This window comes from Caloenas nicobarica, chromosome 2 (assembly GCF_036013445.1).
Source record: "Caloenas nicobarica isolate bCalNic1 chromosome 2, bCalNic1.hap1, whole genome shotgun sequence".
Classification (NCBI taxonomy): Eukaryota; Metazoa; Chordata; class Aves; order Columbiformes; family Columbidae; genus Caloenas; species Caloenas nicobarica.
The window spans coordinates 96456217-96473144 of NC_088246.1; the positions used below are offsets into that span (position 1 = coordinate 96456217).

Consider the following 16928-nt stretch of genomic DNA (forward strand, 5'->3'; position numbering starts at 1 on the left):
AAATTTTTATTTTACAACAAATACTTGAACATAACGAAAGAAGCAAACTCATTTTAGCCATTTAAATTTTCACTTATTTACTTGAAGGTAAAACTAGTTTTTTTCAAGTTTTTTTTTCTGTTCTTGTAACAGCTCATCAGTGAAGAATCCTATGCATGAACTACTGGGCGTGATAACCTTTAGGCTTTTTAAAAATGTATCAATACCAAGAACCAGAAGTTAAGCTGGAGACAGACAGTGCAGTCTTTCAAGACAAGAACTAACATCTGATGCAAGATCAAGCACATCAGAGTACACGATGCTAAAATGTAATCAGTCTATTGCCCCAGTTAAAGCCAACTTAGATTTGAAGGTTACTGTTTAAATCAAAGGTATTTTAGAATTTCCCAACCTGGTCTTGAAACAATGTCACATACTTTAATATGACTACTTCATTTTCACTGTAGCCTTTTGCCCTTAAATGACAGCAGCATACAGATTGCATTAGTCTCACAGAAAGGCAAATCAGTAACGATGATTTGTTCCACTATACCACTGAGGGTTTCCTTATTCCAAATTTGGAAACCGTCACGGTACCTTTATCAAGACAGACTGCAATGGTGGTAAATCTTCAGGTACTAGAGCAGGCTAATGAAAAATTGCAATAAAAAAAGAATTCCTGCATAAGTCCATCAACCTGCCTTTAAAAATCAGCTGCTGTGGTTTAAACCTGTTGCACTGAAAGGGAAACATTTTTCTCAAGGGCAGCCTCTTCCAGGAGCTCTACCCAGGCTACCTATCAGGACAGCAGATGGTCAGGACAGGTTGATGCCAGGTAGCCTGTTGGTATGACACAACTTTGAAAAAAAAAAAACACCACCAAATTAAAGCAGCTTTTCCACAGAAATAACTTTAAAATAAAAAAGCCTCATGATATAACTTATTTTCTGTCTTAAAGGAAAGCCGTAAGACCCTGTTTTCATTTTGCTCCCCTAATACATATCTTGGTGTTCAAGGACACCTTAAGATATGCAACCTTATAGAACAGAGAGAAGTTTTCTACTTCTCTTAAAATAAGAAATGTAGCTAAATCAGTAGCAGCAGTGTTTCAGTGAAGAAAATGCAAATCTCTCAAGAACAACATTTTCAGTGAAGCTGAAGTCAAGACTAGGGAAAGCCAATTTTAACTGAAAAACAGTTATCAAACAAGTGCATTTACTAATTAGTATATTTTATCTCAATTACTATCCTTGAAATATTTTTTAAAACAAAACAGTAGTAGTATTATGTGCATACACATATAGGCACGGGATAAATGTGACAGAGTACAGCATATAGTCAGAAGATAGACTGGGTTACCTGTTCTGAACTGGTGGGGCACAGCCATAACAGTGTGGTAAAACACAGAAAGCAACCTAAGGGACTTTGAAAGGCTCGGTGTGGGCTCTATGTCTATGTTAGTGTTACTTTTTCAGTGGCAGTTACAGTCAGATGAGATGCACAGCAGTAGAGCAACAAAGAGAAGAAAGAACTGACAGGGGAGGCTTTCTTCACAAAGGCTGGGGAGCCCTGGGCTAAACAAAAATTCCTCTTGAAGTCCTCTTCAGCACTGTCTTTGGTGACAGGTTTTGTGTGCAGCTGTGATTTGAGACAGTTGGCTTAGACAGACAAACCTATTCATGCCCTGTGAATAAAGCTCTATTTAAAATACGTTAACTTGGGATTAGAGCAATTTTTTGTCCATAATACATATGTAATAGACAGCTCCAATCTTTTCTGCAGACACTAATCTGGGAGAGAAAAATTGCTTCTTTTCACTATGTCTGAGCCTCACATTGTACTTGAATATGAAAGTACCTTAGATAATTTTGGTAGCATAAGCAGTCTAGCTACACCAAACACAAGACTCATGAGGTTGCCTTGGTTTCTGTAGCTCACCTATGCGCATGGTTTTCTCTGTTTTCTACTCTTTTTTTTTTTCCCAGTTACAGCCTGTAGGATAGACCTCATAAATTTCAGTTGGAAGGTAGAATGTTCACACAAAGCACACTTTTAAAACAATCACTGTGTTTTTCTGAGAAACAATAAATAAATGATAAACTATTCTTGACTCTCATCTCCGGCATGCTCATTTAAAATATTTAACAACAAATAAGTGTTGACATGTTGATACAGTACAATGTATTTAAAGAACTGGAAGAAGAGATGTTAATAACTGATATGTTTTATACTCTCTAAACAGAGTTGTAACACACAATTTTTTTTCTAAATTATGTACTGTTTTAAAGAAAGAAAATAGAACTTGATTGATTCTCTTAAGTGAGTACAAACAGCAAGGAAGAAAACCAGTTAAGAAAATAATTATATTTGGTATTGTCAGGAAGAAAAAAAAAAAGGCGTATAGGGAAATAAATGCAGGTGTATGTACTCTGCCAGCAGTGGTGGCTCCTACAGATCTGATACCCACCAAGGTTCCAAACATGCCTCTGTAGGATTAAGTACACAGCAAGTCTTGTTATATAAGTTTTACCTATGTATTTGTCTCAAAAAGCACTATGTCACAACAGATCAGTTTGAAGGTACATTTTGACAAAAAGGACTCAAGACATTGCCCAGGGGCTGAAACGAAACTGGTGAAAACCATCCCCCACTCCTGAAACGTGGATGGCAGCCTGAGAAATAGAGAAGAGCGATATCTGGTGCAAATTGCGGCTTGCACAGTCCTGAGCTCCGCATACAGTAAATGAAATAGATGTGAACATATTTAGTTTATAAAAATCAAGCAGCTGCATGATTATAATTAAGACTTGAAGTCCCAGACATAACAATTCAGTGATTAAAAATTAGCATCTTACAGTTGTTTGCTAGAAGCTCTCAAAAAATGTTTCAGATTTTTTGTTTTCATACCAAAGCTATTCATTAGTTAAAATGAGCACTAACTAACACCTTTTTCAATAGTCTCAAACAGCAGGCTAGGCAGTAAAAAAAGAGCCCTCTAAAGACAATAAATATTAACAGGACTATGAGAAGCTACTCTCTGCTCTCCTCTAATGAAAAAGAAATACTGAAATTGCAAATCTGTTTTTTTTTTCCATAACACATTTTAATTATGTCAGTTCAAATCCACTGAAGAGCAGTATGGCAAAAACGGGTAAGTTGGATTGAAAAGATTTATCAGTACGCTGCAAGGTGTTTTTGCCACAGTTCAAGAATATTTAGATATTAACTATAAAACACCTTGCAGCATACTGATAAATCTAAATATTCCTGACCTGTGGCAAAAGTCCAGGACAAGTGTCCATATTTAATACCGAAGATAAGTTAAGCTTTTTTGTTATAAAACAGATTTAGCTGATAGGGTCAGAGTTCTTCTTTCAATAAAGCATTCAGGGAAAGACAGATTTACTACATATATATACTTAATTTTTCTTTAAATCTTTCAACAAGGGGAGTGAGGCAAGTAATGAATACTGTAAGAATAAAAAAGAAGAAAAACTGGAATGAGGACTAAGATAAACTATTGAAAATGTCCGCGTATGATTACTGTATATTTTACCTCAACTGTTAAAAAGTATTAATGACCATTTTACTTTATGAAAGTCTAACAGTCAGCCCAACAAAGGATTATTCATTCCATGTGTTACATTCTCCTTGTAAAACACATGCTTCTAATTTAAATTCATCAGATTTATGCAAGCATTTTTATAGAGAGTATAAAATATTATAAACATACCCAAGAAACAAAGAACGTGTTGGGAATAAGACATACAGAAAATTTGGTTTATATCAGGTAATAACAGTCATCTTCTCCACAGTGAGTGATATTACTCAGATATAGCATAGCCATTTAGTGTTCAGAAAATAAACAAATATGCTATTATCAAATTATAATATCCTATTTTCAGTGTCTGAGAAACAGCATACAAGCAGGCTGTCCCACTCCTTTCTCAGTAGGCACAGGAGAGGTGAAACAGGAAGGAAAGGAAAAAAAAAACTACAGGGGAAGAAAAGAAAAAGGAAAATAAAAGAAAAAACCCAACACGTACTAACTGGCAGGACACAATCCATCAGTCATAGAACACAGCATGGCAACCTCGCTTTCTGTCTACAGCTTCTACCCTCGTCATCTCCTCTCATAGTCTACCTGTCATGATTTTTACTAAGAAAATACTTCTAAAAGTGTATAATATTTAAGCATTAAAACACAGGAAAGACATGACTTCCTATCTATGACTATTCACAACATCTAGGGGCATAACTTTTACATATTATAGTGGCTATTACTGACACTACTAGTACTAAGGTTCATCTGACTCAGTCAGCAAAATAGAAATACAATTTAAAACACAACAGTGACAAACCCCAAATATGCACACATGTTGAGTTTTCCTTCTCTGCTGCAGTGTAGTAAAAATGATAGTTTATTAAAATTTGAAGAAAACAGTTTAAATCCAGAGTTTAAAGCTACAGTTAGTGGCTGCACACTATCACAGAGATAGGTGAGTCCCATCGGCTTCCATTAATACATTGCTTCTCAAAACACATTTTGCCTTAAAGTTACTAGGGATCACTAGAAACCATTTTCTTTTTGTAATATTACAAAGGAACCTGCATTTTAACACACAGTATTCTCCCCAGCTTAAAGTTTTAAAGTAGCTCAGTTTTCTTTTTGAGACTGAATGATCAATGACTTTATACATTATTTCTGAAGTTAATATTGTGTTAACCTGAAGTTTCTCATTAGGAAATGCCTCTGCAAGATAAGAGTGAAGCCACACATAAAATGTAATATAAACAAACAAATAATTAGTGCACAAAGACAGGTGCTTTGAGCCCTGGAAGCAAACAGTGGTCAGACTGCTGCAGGGGAGAATAAAGTTGGTCTTCAAGGAATACAGCAAAAGTGTCTTAAGGCAAAAAGCAGAGACTGCCTGTAGACAGGCAATCTACAGTTCTTCAGAAGAAGAAAAAGATGTGTGACTGCTGGCATTATCATGTTCTAGTGTTTACTCAAATGCAGGACCTCTTCCAACTGACAATGCTCAGCTGATCTTAAGAGTTCAGTAAGCCATCCTCGCGCCAAAAAGGAAGAATTTATAACCAGTAGGAAAGGGTTGCAGAAGCTACTAGGAAACAGAATATTACAGATATTAACAGCTTATCTAATTTTACTGAGAACTCAACTACGGAGAATTGTTTGGGGATGAAGGGTTGGTTTGTTTTTAATTTGTCGTTTTGTATCACAGCATTTGCAGTTTAGCAATTTGTCAAAATAAATCTTATGTGAATACAAAACTGTTTGAACTCATTTTAATGTTATAACTGATGATGTTTGTTTTATAGTAAAACAATTTGGGGTTTGTTTGGTGTTTTTTAAAAAAAAATCAAAATAGATGAGTTGTTTGCAGAAGTCCTTACCTCCTCTGTGGACTACGGTTCTGAGAGAACTCTGAATCACTGTCCTTTGATGTTGGAGAGCCCTTATATGTATAAAAAACATCCTCTGTTTCAGTAATATAACTAATCTCATTTGTAAGGTTATCTACAGATGAGTGTCGTGGTTTACGAATTTCATGACGTAGTCTCGGACTCCGCCTTAAAAATAAACACAAACACAAATTGGAGGATCAGGATAGTTCATAAAACTTTATCAAAGTGAAATATCTATTATATTGCAATCTCTGTCCTGAAATCTTCATGACAGGCCTATAGGTCTCACTTAAAATAACCAATTTTTAAACATTTTGTATGGTATACTAGGCAATCATGCACTGCTAGGTTCAGTATACTGAACTGATTTGGTTTTCTTTCTGCCTCGAGAATGCTACCTGTACTGTTAAAGTTGTAATCATAGGATAATTCAGGCTGAAAGGGACCTATGGAAATCATCTAGTTCAACCTCCTGCTCAAAACAAGGTCAACTGAGGTCAGAGCAGACTTCTTAAGGCTTTATCCAGTCAGATCTCAAGCAACTTGAAAGATGGATACCCTATAGCTTCTCTAAGCAACCAATGCTCAGCTGTCCTTGTGGTGAAGCAGTTTTTCACAGTATCCAGATAGAGCATCTCTTGTTTCAACATATACCTGTTGCCTCATCCTGCCATGCCACCATGTGACACTGAAGGACCTGACCTCATTCTCTAGTTAGCCTCCTCCTAAATACTGCCAGGCTGTTATTAGGCATCTGGGAAATGTCTGCTTCTCTGGACTGAACAAGCACATTTGTCTCAGCTTCTCCTCATAGGGCAAGTGCTCCAGCCTCCTGACTACCTTGGTGGCTACTACTTTGCTGGGCTCCCTCCAGTTTGTCAGTGTCTTTCTTGTATTAGTGGACACAGAGGTGGCTGCAGCACTCTAATAAGGTCTGATGAATGCTGAGCAAAAGGGGGATAATCACTTCTCTTGATTTACCATCTGTGCTGCTGTTAATACTGCCAGGTTGCTGTGACTTCTTTGCTGCCAGGGCACACCAGATAAATCATGTACAGCTTGCTGCCCATTACCAGGTCCTTTTCCAGAGAGTTGCATCACAGACAGTACTGTTGCACTGGATTCTTTTTTCCCAGGACTTTGTATTTGTCTTCACTAAATTTCATGCAGTTCCTGTTGGCCCATTTCTCCAGACTATCAAGGTCCCTTTGGATAAAAGCCCTGCCCCCAGGCTTATTGACTTATCCCCTAAATTGCTGTCACCTGCAAACTTTATAAGCAAGCACTTCATTGCTGCCTCCAAGTCAAGAAAATGTCAGGTCCCAGGACAGACTCCTGCAGTAGTTCACTTGTTATTGGCCTCCAGGTAGTGTATGACCCATTAACAACTGCCCTCTGAGTCCAGTCATCCAATCTTTTTTTTTTTTTTCCTTCTTTTTAAACAGTCTTGTTCACCCTTCCAGAACATAATGTCTTAACTTGGTTATAATATTTTGGAAGACGATATCAAACTTGCTGAAGTTAAGTTAAGCAACATGCACTCTTCTCCTGCCATCATATATATTCTCAGAATAAAAATGTTTAAATATATGTGTACACACCACACAATTATTCTGCTAGACTACATACAATTAGAAAAGGTAGGAGGCTGGAAGTTATGGGAAAGGCTGAAACTGGATTTACCAATTAGGGGTAACAGGAGGTGATCGAGAAGGAAGGCTTTTGGTCTCTAGATGCTCAACAGATAAAGATCGTCTCATAGAAGGGTTCCAAACCATCCCTCCTATAACTTTTCTGCAGTACTGGCTGTTTACAGATCTGAAATGAAAAAAAAAGGTGTATGTGAATTATTCTGCACAGAAAACTTAAATGAAATAAAATATGCTTATGAAAGTCAATTTTATAATTCATGTGTTCTAAAGAGTCCCCTGTGCTTACCCCTCCTTACTTCTGCATTTCCAGTCTCAGAGCCATTTGCTGTCCTTCATCTGTGGCAATAAAACTGTTTGTTAACCCCTGATACAACGCTAATCACAAGCCTGGGTAAAAATAACATTTTTTTCTGGAGTTATTTTTAACCCAATTGTGTTTAAGTAGATGGAGGGGAAAACAGGAAATTCGGTATGTCCTATTGGCACTGAACCGAGTGCCTGACAAAACATGGTTCAAATACAGGCAAAAGACTCCAGATGTTCCCTGTTAAAACTCATACAGGGGTAACAATTTACTAACAGCTTCACTGAGTACAGGACTGTTTTAACCATCTACCTGCTGCCTCAGGAAGTAAGAGCTACACCAGACCACTCTCTGTTTCCAGAAGGAAGCCACATTTGAGTGACGTGCTCCTTATAGGAACAAGCCATTAGCAAAAGATCTGACATGAAAAGGGATCTCCAGGTCTAAACTGTTTCTTGTGACAAGAAGCTGACAAAGCAAGGGTTGCATCAGAACCAGAACCTCAGCGAGGAAAGCAATAAAAATATCTTACTAGTAGAATTATACAGCACAAAGAAGTTTTTAAAGTAGATCAAAATTGATATAAACTACCTTTTTACACAGCATTCCACAAGACGAGCAGAGAGGGAAGCTGCTCATCCTCAAGTTCACAGGCCTAGGACTTCTCATGGAAAACAAGCAATTTATGAGTTACAGAGAACCCACCTTTGGCTCACTATGTCCTGAGCTGAACATAATGGGTGGTTGGGATAGCAGAGTATAGAGCTGAAATGTCTTAATTTTACAAAGCATGGGAAGAAAAAAAAAAAAAAAAAAAAAAAAAAAAAAAAAAAAAAAAGAGTTGTTTATGCTGTGGTTATTACTCAAGCTAATATCAAACCTTAAGTATGCTTTGCACTGTATTGCTTTTGTTTGTACATGTAAAAGACAAAAAGCAATCCAATACTTTTTCTATTCTGAAGTAATTTATATGCCTTGCTCATTATTTTAAAGCAAGTTAATTCCTTCAACATCTAAACGTGTACTTTTAAAGCTTCTCCCAGTATAATAACCAAGAGGAAAGACTTAATATGAAGCATCTACACATTAAAATCAGTCGCCTACATATATTTAAGCTTAGCAAACACAGTCCATGGATTCAGGAGAAGCTTTTGCCTGTATTATCCATTTTATTTCTGTAAGTCTTCTGAATATCAATGACAAGGCACCAACTCCTCAGGTCTTCTACAAAAACAAAGTGTTCTTTCAAAGAAGCCTCACACAGGCAGAACAGAGAGGGAAAGTGGAAAAAGAGGATGTATTATGAAATATGCATCTTGAAGAATTCCACAAATCGTGCATTAATTAGCTTTTCTTTTTTACGAGTGCCTATTCACGCATTTTCCAATGGAGGTGACTTCCGAGGTGCAATGTAACTTGTGTGATAGAAGCCAGAGCCCTAACCCCAAACTCTAACCACAGAATCACTTTAACAATATATTCTCTAGATATTTCTGTTAAGGTATATAACAATCTCCTGAACTCCAAGCAGCTGCTCTTCAGATGTCAACTATGAGGATATTTCTCAGCAAACATACTGAGAGGCTGCCAATGACTTTCTGGAATGGGCTGTAATATCTTGAGTTGACGGTTCCTTGCTCTGATCGATTACCGAGGTTACCCTTTGTGAAAAAAACATGTACACTTTTAGCTTTCCAGCAAGGAATGAGAATGTGCCTAGGAGAGGTTATTCAGCATCCAGTCCAGAAATGTTGAATGAACTTTCCTTTCAGAATCTGGGAGATGTGATTCAGCCCCCCCTTAGAATAAGGCTTACAGATGATTTATACAACTCAACAGCCTAATTTAAATGGAATTCCACTAGTACCTTAATCTAAGAGAATATAGAAGGGCACAGAAATGTGCTCATAGGAAGTTGTACTAAAGGGTTCCAAGAGTTGAACTATTTGAACTGATGCAATAAATGCTAGGATATCTGCCTCACATGAGTGTAAAAGAACACAGTACAAGAAAGCTACAAATTCCAGACAAAAACTTGTGATACTTAATGTGGTAAAACCTGAATGTAATTCCCTTCAGAAGTTGGATGAAAAGAATCGTTGAAGCCAAGTCAATCCTAAAACCTCCACAATTGTACGACATCGTTGGTGGGGATTTTGTTTTTTTTTTCTCAAGGCAAAATTTTGCTCCCCTTCATAATGGAGACTGCAGAATTCCTTTTTGGTTTTGGTTGCATAGCTTCCACATGAGTTCAGAGCCATCCCTGAAAAGGGACATGGAAACTCATGTTGTCTCTTACAGCATTGCACAGTCGAACAAGTAGAAAAGTAAAAATCATCAATATATGACAGATGACTTCAGAAGTGATTTGTTCACATCTTTTTTTAAAACTTTTGAGAAAATTTCCTGAGTGACAGTGACCAAGCTGACAGGAACTACTAAAAGACTTCTGAAATGACTGTTGCTTATGTACTTTAGCAGTCTCTGATAGCGAAGGTTGCCAAGTCATTTCTGCCTCATGTAGATCCTAAATTTCACACTTGTTGCTGTATTAATAAGGCCAAGGAATGCATTAGTACCAGGGATATCATTAAGCTGATGGATGGTATCACAATGAATAGTTCTCCCTAGACATCCCTTAAGAGCCTAAATAAGCAATTCACCAGAGATAATGCCTCAGAAAATGAATTTACTTGAAAAACAGTTTTTCTTAGTAACTCCGTTAAACAATGAGAGCTATCCTGCATGCTACAGGCTTTTAAGACATTTTAACAGTAAATTTATCAAAAAACACGCTGGGTAAAAATTTGAGTGATACTAAACTGTCACCCTTTGGAACCCATACTGTTTTCTTTCTTAATATTACAGGGGCTGTGCAATGCCTGTGCGTGCATGTGTATATAAAAGCATCAGGATTTTCAATCTGTTTGCAAGTCTGAGGGAAATAAAGGACTCCAAGACATGACAATCCTACAAGCTTTGAGAAAGTCACCTCCTCTAAACCTTCACTACAGGAAGAACAAGTCCATATCACTCCATAGAAGAGCTAATTCTCAAAATACAGGTCCATAAAACATTAGAAAATTAGATTACTATTTATACAAGTACTTGTTTTCACTTGCTTCATTTATGATCTAGTACTAGGTGAAATTATGGAATTCCACTCCAACAGAAAACAACATTTTATCAACCTTCTTACTGTTGGACAGCCCTCATGGATTAACTGCTTCATTTACAAGGAAAAGTTCACTTGGTGTGAATTTCCACAGTATCTAGAGAGACATGACAGTATGAGAAGCCAGCCAGCCGCTAAGGTCTAGGAAGTTATTTGAAGTACGATAACATAATTCAAAAGTTGAAGCTTATCCACATAGGAAAGAGCGAATCAGTCTGACAAATTAAATGTAAAGTTAAACTGTTAAGGGAATACACTGCAAAAAACCCACAAACAAAAACAATAAAATACCTCTCAAAAAAAAAAAATCATCAAAACAAGCAGGTTTCTAGAGAGCCTACAGAGACTATAGATGATCAAAGACCAAAGAACCCTCCAAAATCTCACATTCAGAGAAGATAATGACATAACACTTTCTTTTTCATTCACTATTAGCATGAAATATTTTTGATATGTTTTGTGACAGAATTTTTTTCAGGGGTAGGTGGGGACAGGACATAGACAAGATGATAACACACAACATGACACATCTGTAGCTGAATTGCTGATAAATGAGACAACAGAACAAATCAACATAAAGAAAACACTGGGACAGATACTTATAAAAAAAAAATCTAAAAGCCTCTAAGATGAAACAGCAGAACTATGTGAGTATAACCTCCCACTTTAAACTAGTGATTTAATCTACTTAAGATTTCAAAAAGACAATTGACAAGGTCCCTTAAAAGAAACTAAGGAGCTAGGAAGTAGGGTCCTCACTTGTAGGAATTACCTGTCCACTTGTGACATAAAAGAGAATAGAAAAAAAGTTTTAGATTTACAGTGAAAAAAGATCAGCAGTGAAGTCTTAGAGAGATATCTGTTTGGGGCCCTTCTGTCCAAGAAATTCACTAGTGATCTAGAGAAAAGAATGAACAAAGTTCGCTGAAGATATTAATCACACAGGATGGCAAAAATAAAGGTCAGTTGTGAAGAAATGCAGAAGACAATATGACCTTAGGTGACTAAACAATAAACTGACAGATGAAGTTTAATGAAGTTAGGGCCCAGTTGGTGCATATGGGAAGTAACAACCCCAACCTCATATAGCAAAATGACAGGCTTGATGTTTTACTTTTAGGGAACTATATCTTAGATACCACTGTGAAACTATCACATTCATGACCAACAGAACTCAATGAGGAAAATAGAAGAAATGTCACAAAAGTGATATCTTGAATGCTTGGGTGAGACATCTCCATGTCAGTAATAAGTGGTTGGTTTGATGCACTCCAGAAATTTCCATGACATATTAAATAGACTGTGTATATGACCCTAGGGGGTAAACAGTTCAAAACAAATCTGTTCTGCAAACTCTCACTGGATCAGTAGCTACATGACATTTTTACATTCTAGTGTTTTTATACCCCAAACTGTAACAGCAAGTTGTAACAATACCAGTAAAATATAATCATGTTCAAGTATCTTTTTAGGAAATTATACGAAATAATCTATTGTAATGATGTCACATTGCAGAAACTGAAACCACAGTTATATAACTCATCAAATAGTTCACATACAGATTGGGACACAGGTATGGACAGAACTGAACTCTTGACACTCTAACTTGAGCTATCACTGACATAAATCCTTCTGTTCCCATTATAAAGCAAAACATGCTTTCACACCATACTTACTTTGCTGGATTTCTAGAACCCAGGGTCCAATAATGTGAAAGTATCTTTTTTTCATGAGGTAGTGACTTCTTTGCCTGAAAAAATGTGTGATGCTCTACACAAGATTTCCATAGATTTTTGCATGCTCTGTAATTTAACATGTTGAAGGCAACAATATGCTCTCTGGATTCATTCTGTAACAGTAGGAAACACCATGTTTCAATATATACAAGCAGATCAAACACAGTAAACAAGGTCATAAAACAACAACAAAATTACCTTTAACTTAAAAATAATGCATTTAGGAAAACAAAATATCAACATATAGTAGATTTTGAGCTGGAGATGGCCAAAATAGCTTTGTGACTACATGACATTCTAAACTGCAAAATGAACACTTCAAAAGTTTGAGCAATACTGAAAAACTATTAAGTTTTTCAGTTCCTAATCCTTAAAGTGTTAATGAAATATTTAAGTTGAGAGTGGTAAATATTTTGTATATACAAGTGTAATATTAAACTGCCAAATATAGTTTCAGGTTTCCAGTCAGGTCCTGACCTCCTATGACAAAACTCTTTTAAACATTCCATTAAAGGTGCAATGTAGAAAGGAAAATAGCCCTCAATCTTTGAATTCAAACTCTTCACACAAGGCTTCAATTCAATAATGTTCTTTCAAGAGCCATAGCATGCAAAAAGCATCTTCTTGATAGTCTTTTAGAAGATACTAAAGATGTTAACAGTGATCCACCATGTGGGAAAGACAGTAGTTGTGATGGGACTGGAGGTGCTGCTACTGCTGTTCAAATCCAGTCCTGCTTTCTGCATGATAACATGAGGCCACAATGAGGAGACCAAAAGGAAGCAGAATACAAAGCTGTATGTCTCGGTGCAAACTCTCATTTGTAACTTCAGTGCCAAAGTGCCAGTGAAATCCAGGTGTAACACAATTGTGCCATCCACGTTTACGCCCTCACCAGCTGTAACACTTGTTAAGCTATATCAGATCCCAAGACACTTTTGCACATGATAAATGGTTAGTTAATATAGTTATTGATGCAAAGAAAGTGGAACTAAGAGTAAAGCAAAGAAAGGAAGATAACATGCAACATGAGATAATTGCTATCACAGCTCAGCACTTCAGTGAAAAAGATCAAGTTTTTTATTTCATTGCTTATCTTTTCCACTTGCTCTGAATTATGACTGAATTTTGACATCTCAGCATATAACCAGGCAGGCACCCATATCAGTAAAGCTCTCTTTCTAGCTCATACTTTGGAGAAAGTCAGGATTTGGGTTGCAAAGACTTGTTATTAAACGACTCAAAGATCTAATAAAACTCTTTCTCATACTGTCTAGCAAGAAATAGAGGTCCCACCTGGATAACACCTCAATTTCTAGTTGCCATTGTCCTTTTGTTTGTTCACAGCAACAATCCCATAAGGAAGTAACTAGAGACCATTTTGGCTGGAATACTCTATTTCTATTGTATTCTTTTTATTTCTAGGCAAAGTTTACAAATGACATGCATCAGAGATCAATGCCATATTCTGCAAATCACTTTATGACTAGTTTAGAGAATCCATGCCTGAAGTCATTATTTTAGAAAACTGATGAGAATCTCAAGGGAAAGATAAAAAGGATGTGCCTCTTGATTTTATATAGGCACTGAAAAACTTTTAACTGATTGCAGTCTTTCAGGTCCATTTTCTCTCTAGTAAAACATTTTTTTAAAATACTTTTTTTCTTTTGGTTTTTTTTTTTTAGAAATAGGGTTTATTATTTGAGCCTGGAACTAGTTCATCTTTGTCAGTTTGCCGCAGTTGCTTCTAATTAGCTTATACAAAATGAAGTGTACAAGCATAGTGGAAGTTTAACTCAGAATTTCTTGCAATATAAAAAGCATACATCAAAGATTTAATGACAAATGGCATTTCTGACATACTCGGTTGGTTGAATATGACTTGAAGTGCTTTACTACTCAAGACAAACAGAAAAGGAAGCGTATAGATATCTTTGCTATCCTAGAGCACTGGCCTTTCAGTTGCCACAAAAGTCAGTTTTTCCAAACATCTCAATTATACTGAAAAGCCATGATGTAAAAACAATGAATTAAGTACACCAAATATTCTGGTTTCAAATTTAGGTTTGAAAATAGTAATGAATCTTGCTCTCTACATCACAAGGGCGTTCTTCCAACTGCTGTTACGGAAACTTCTAAGTAGCTTCTAAGAGGGCTAAAAGTTTAAATATGGACATAAACTAGGATAAATAACTTCAGAAGTTTCAGAAAAACTTAGTTAATTTTTAAATTAAAAAAACCCTTTTGTTAATATAACCTTCTGGCTCACTAACAGGCCACCTTGCAAGTCATGCTACTAAATCTATGCACTATTTTAAAGGTGAAGGGAGTTCTAGCAGGATCCAACGATCTAATGTCCATCATACTTCAGCTCAAGTTCCAAAAGAATGGTGGTTTAATAGTTACCAAGAAATAAGGATTAGATAGATTTGTGGCCGTTAAAGGGAACAATTCTCAATAGCTAAACTGGATGTCTTGCTATTTCGGCATCAGCAAAGAGCTTTGAATCACCAGCATAGTTCCTATTTCTACCTTAAATCTTGTACCCTTCATTAAGTCTACACATCATGAGCTTTTACAGCATCAGACATTCACTGATTCATCAGTCTTGCTCCCCGGTCCTTAAGCAGCTCTTCAGCAGAAACAGAAATATTGCCTAATTCTGTCAAATAGCTGATCAACAGACTGAAGCAGTGGGAAGGTAAAAGAAGAGGTGAGTAGCAGGGAGAGAATGAGATAAGGTAAATTGAGTCTTCGGAACAGGGACATAAGAAAAGAAAATAAGAAGAGAAATAAGGAGAATAAATCATTGAAACATGGCACAACTCAGATGACTGCAAATCCATAGCCTTTGAGAACATTCTGTAGATTTTGTAAAGAAATCTACATATGATGTACAAAACTCTGAAATGTTATAGCATTGTCACCACCTTTCACAGAATCACTGAAGGGTTGGGGTTGGAAGGGACTTCTGGAGAACATTTAGTCCAACCCACCTGCTAAAGCAGATTCACCCAGAGCAGATCACACAGGGATATGTCCAGGTGGGTCCTGAATGTCTCCAGAGGAGACTCCACAACCTCTCTGGGCAGCCTGTTCCAGTGCTCTGGCACCCTCAAAGTAAAGAAGTTTCTGCTCATATTCAGATGAAACCTCCTGTGCTTCAGCCTGTGCCCATTGCCCCTCATCCTATTGTTGGGCACCACTGAAAGGAGCCTGGTTCCATCCTCTTGACATCCACCCTTCAGATATTGATTAACATTGAGGAGATCCCCTCTCAGCCTTCTCTTCTCCAGGCTGAACAGACCCAGATCTCTCAGTGTCTCCTCATAAGAAAGGTGCTCTAGGCCCCTCATCATTTTCGTAGCCCACTGCTGGACTCCCTTTAATAAAACCCTGCTTATGACTACATAGTATCTGATCTACTTCCCTCACATTCTTCCACCTTCCCTACTTTCAGCCTCATTCGCCTATTTCTTCATGTATTTCCAAGCAAAAATCTGATCAAGCCAAAGACTGACACCACTTCAGTCATCTGCCCGCACAAACCCCTCATGAGACCCACTATTCCAGAGAAAATCCCTAGTAGTCCAGCTACCCCCTCCCATTGCACTGCAGCAGCAAGCTTTCCAAGCAATACCACTGAAGTACTGCAGGTGTGCTACCCTAAATTTCAAGCCAAGGGGCCTAACTGACAAGGATGGATATATCTAGAGATTTAATAGCACACCTAGTCTGCTTTTTCATATCTGTTGTGAAAGAGTAAGAAGGTCATGCAGCTAGTCCTAATTTTCCTACAGTTCTGTAGCTCTTTAAGCATGATACAGTGTGCCTTACTGTAATCTTAGTGCATTATGAAATAAAGAACTATGATCACGTAAGAGGAAATTAACTAAAAGAATCAAGGGCCTTGAACTGTCATTTATCAAACACATCATTTATCAAACAAACTTTAAGAATGCTGCCCTCTTCAAAGGTGACACAGTCTCCAGAAATTCAGTTTTTGACAGCAGTCAAATATTTATGTAATAAATACATTTTATAGGATCTCTGAGTCCAGGAACTGTTATATATGGACACTTGATTCTTCCGTATTTAAAAAAAAAAAAAAATCCTGTAAGTACACCCACTTTACTATCCACTGTTACTAATCACTGCCAGGGAGAGTTCTGTTCCTATGTTTATTCTCACAGACACATTTGGAAATTGCTGTCCATAAGTTTGCCCATATTTTTACACATGAAGATATTTATAATTTAAAATGACTACTTATCAGTGAATTTTTAATCCACAAATCCAGAAGTAGATAAGTACAATTACATACAATATGTAATACAATTACACTGAGTTCAATACAAATACAATTACACTCATAAGATAATAGAATGGTTTCCCAATCATTCATTTCTTCACACAGCAAAATATATATGAACAGACTGAGACAAGTTTGCATATATACAATATATTTAAAAGCTTACAGCTTGCAAAAAAACTTAAGACCCCTTGTAAGAGTCGGTCCAAAGAACAGTTTCTGCCTGAACATCACCATCAGGGACTTGCAGAACAGATGGCCTGATAGAAAGAATTGGACAACGACTTGGAGAGAGGTCTGAAGAAAAGAATAGTGTTGTGCAGGTCTCTCCAACCCGGGG

General features: G+C 36.9%; 1 protein-coding gene across 5 annotated transcripts in view; it reads right to left on the bottom strand.

Annotated features, from left to right (window-relative positions):
* PTPN3 (protein tyrosine phosphatase non-receptor type 3) overlaps positions 1 to 16928 on the bottom strand; it is a 150863-nt gene that overhangs the window by 42443 nt on the left and 91492 nt on the right. For all 5 annotated transcript variants that reach the window (XR_010605752.1, XM_065628028.1, XM_065628029.1 and 2 more), the window contains 3 exons: positions 12217 to 12389; positions 7093 to 7227; positions 5398 to 5574 (listed from right to left, as the gene is read on the bottom strand). Coding sequence is in view for 4 of the 5 variants with exons in the window: in XM_065628028.1 (XP_065484100.1) it covers positions 5398 to 5574; positions 7093 to 7227; positions 12217 to 12389 (485 nt within the window). In the remaining variant the exon portion in view is untranslated. The remainder of the gene's footprint in view (positions 1 to 5397; positions 5575 to 7092; positions 7228 to 12216; positions 12390 to 16928) is intronic.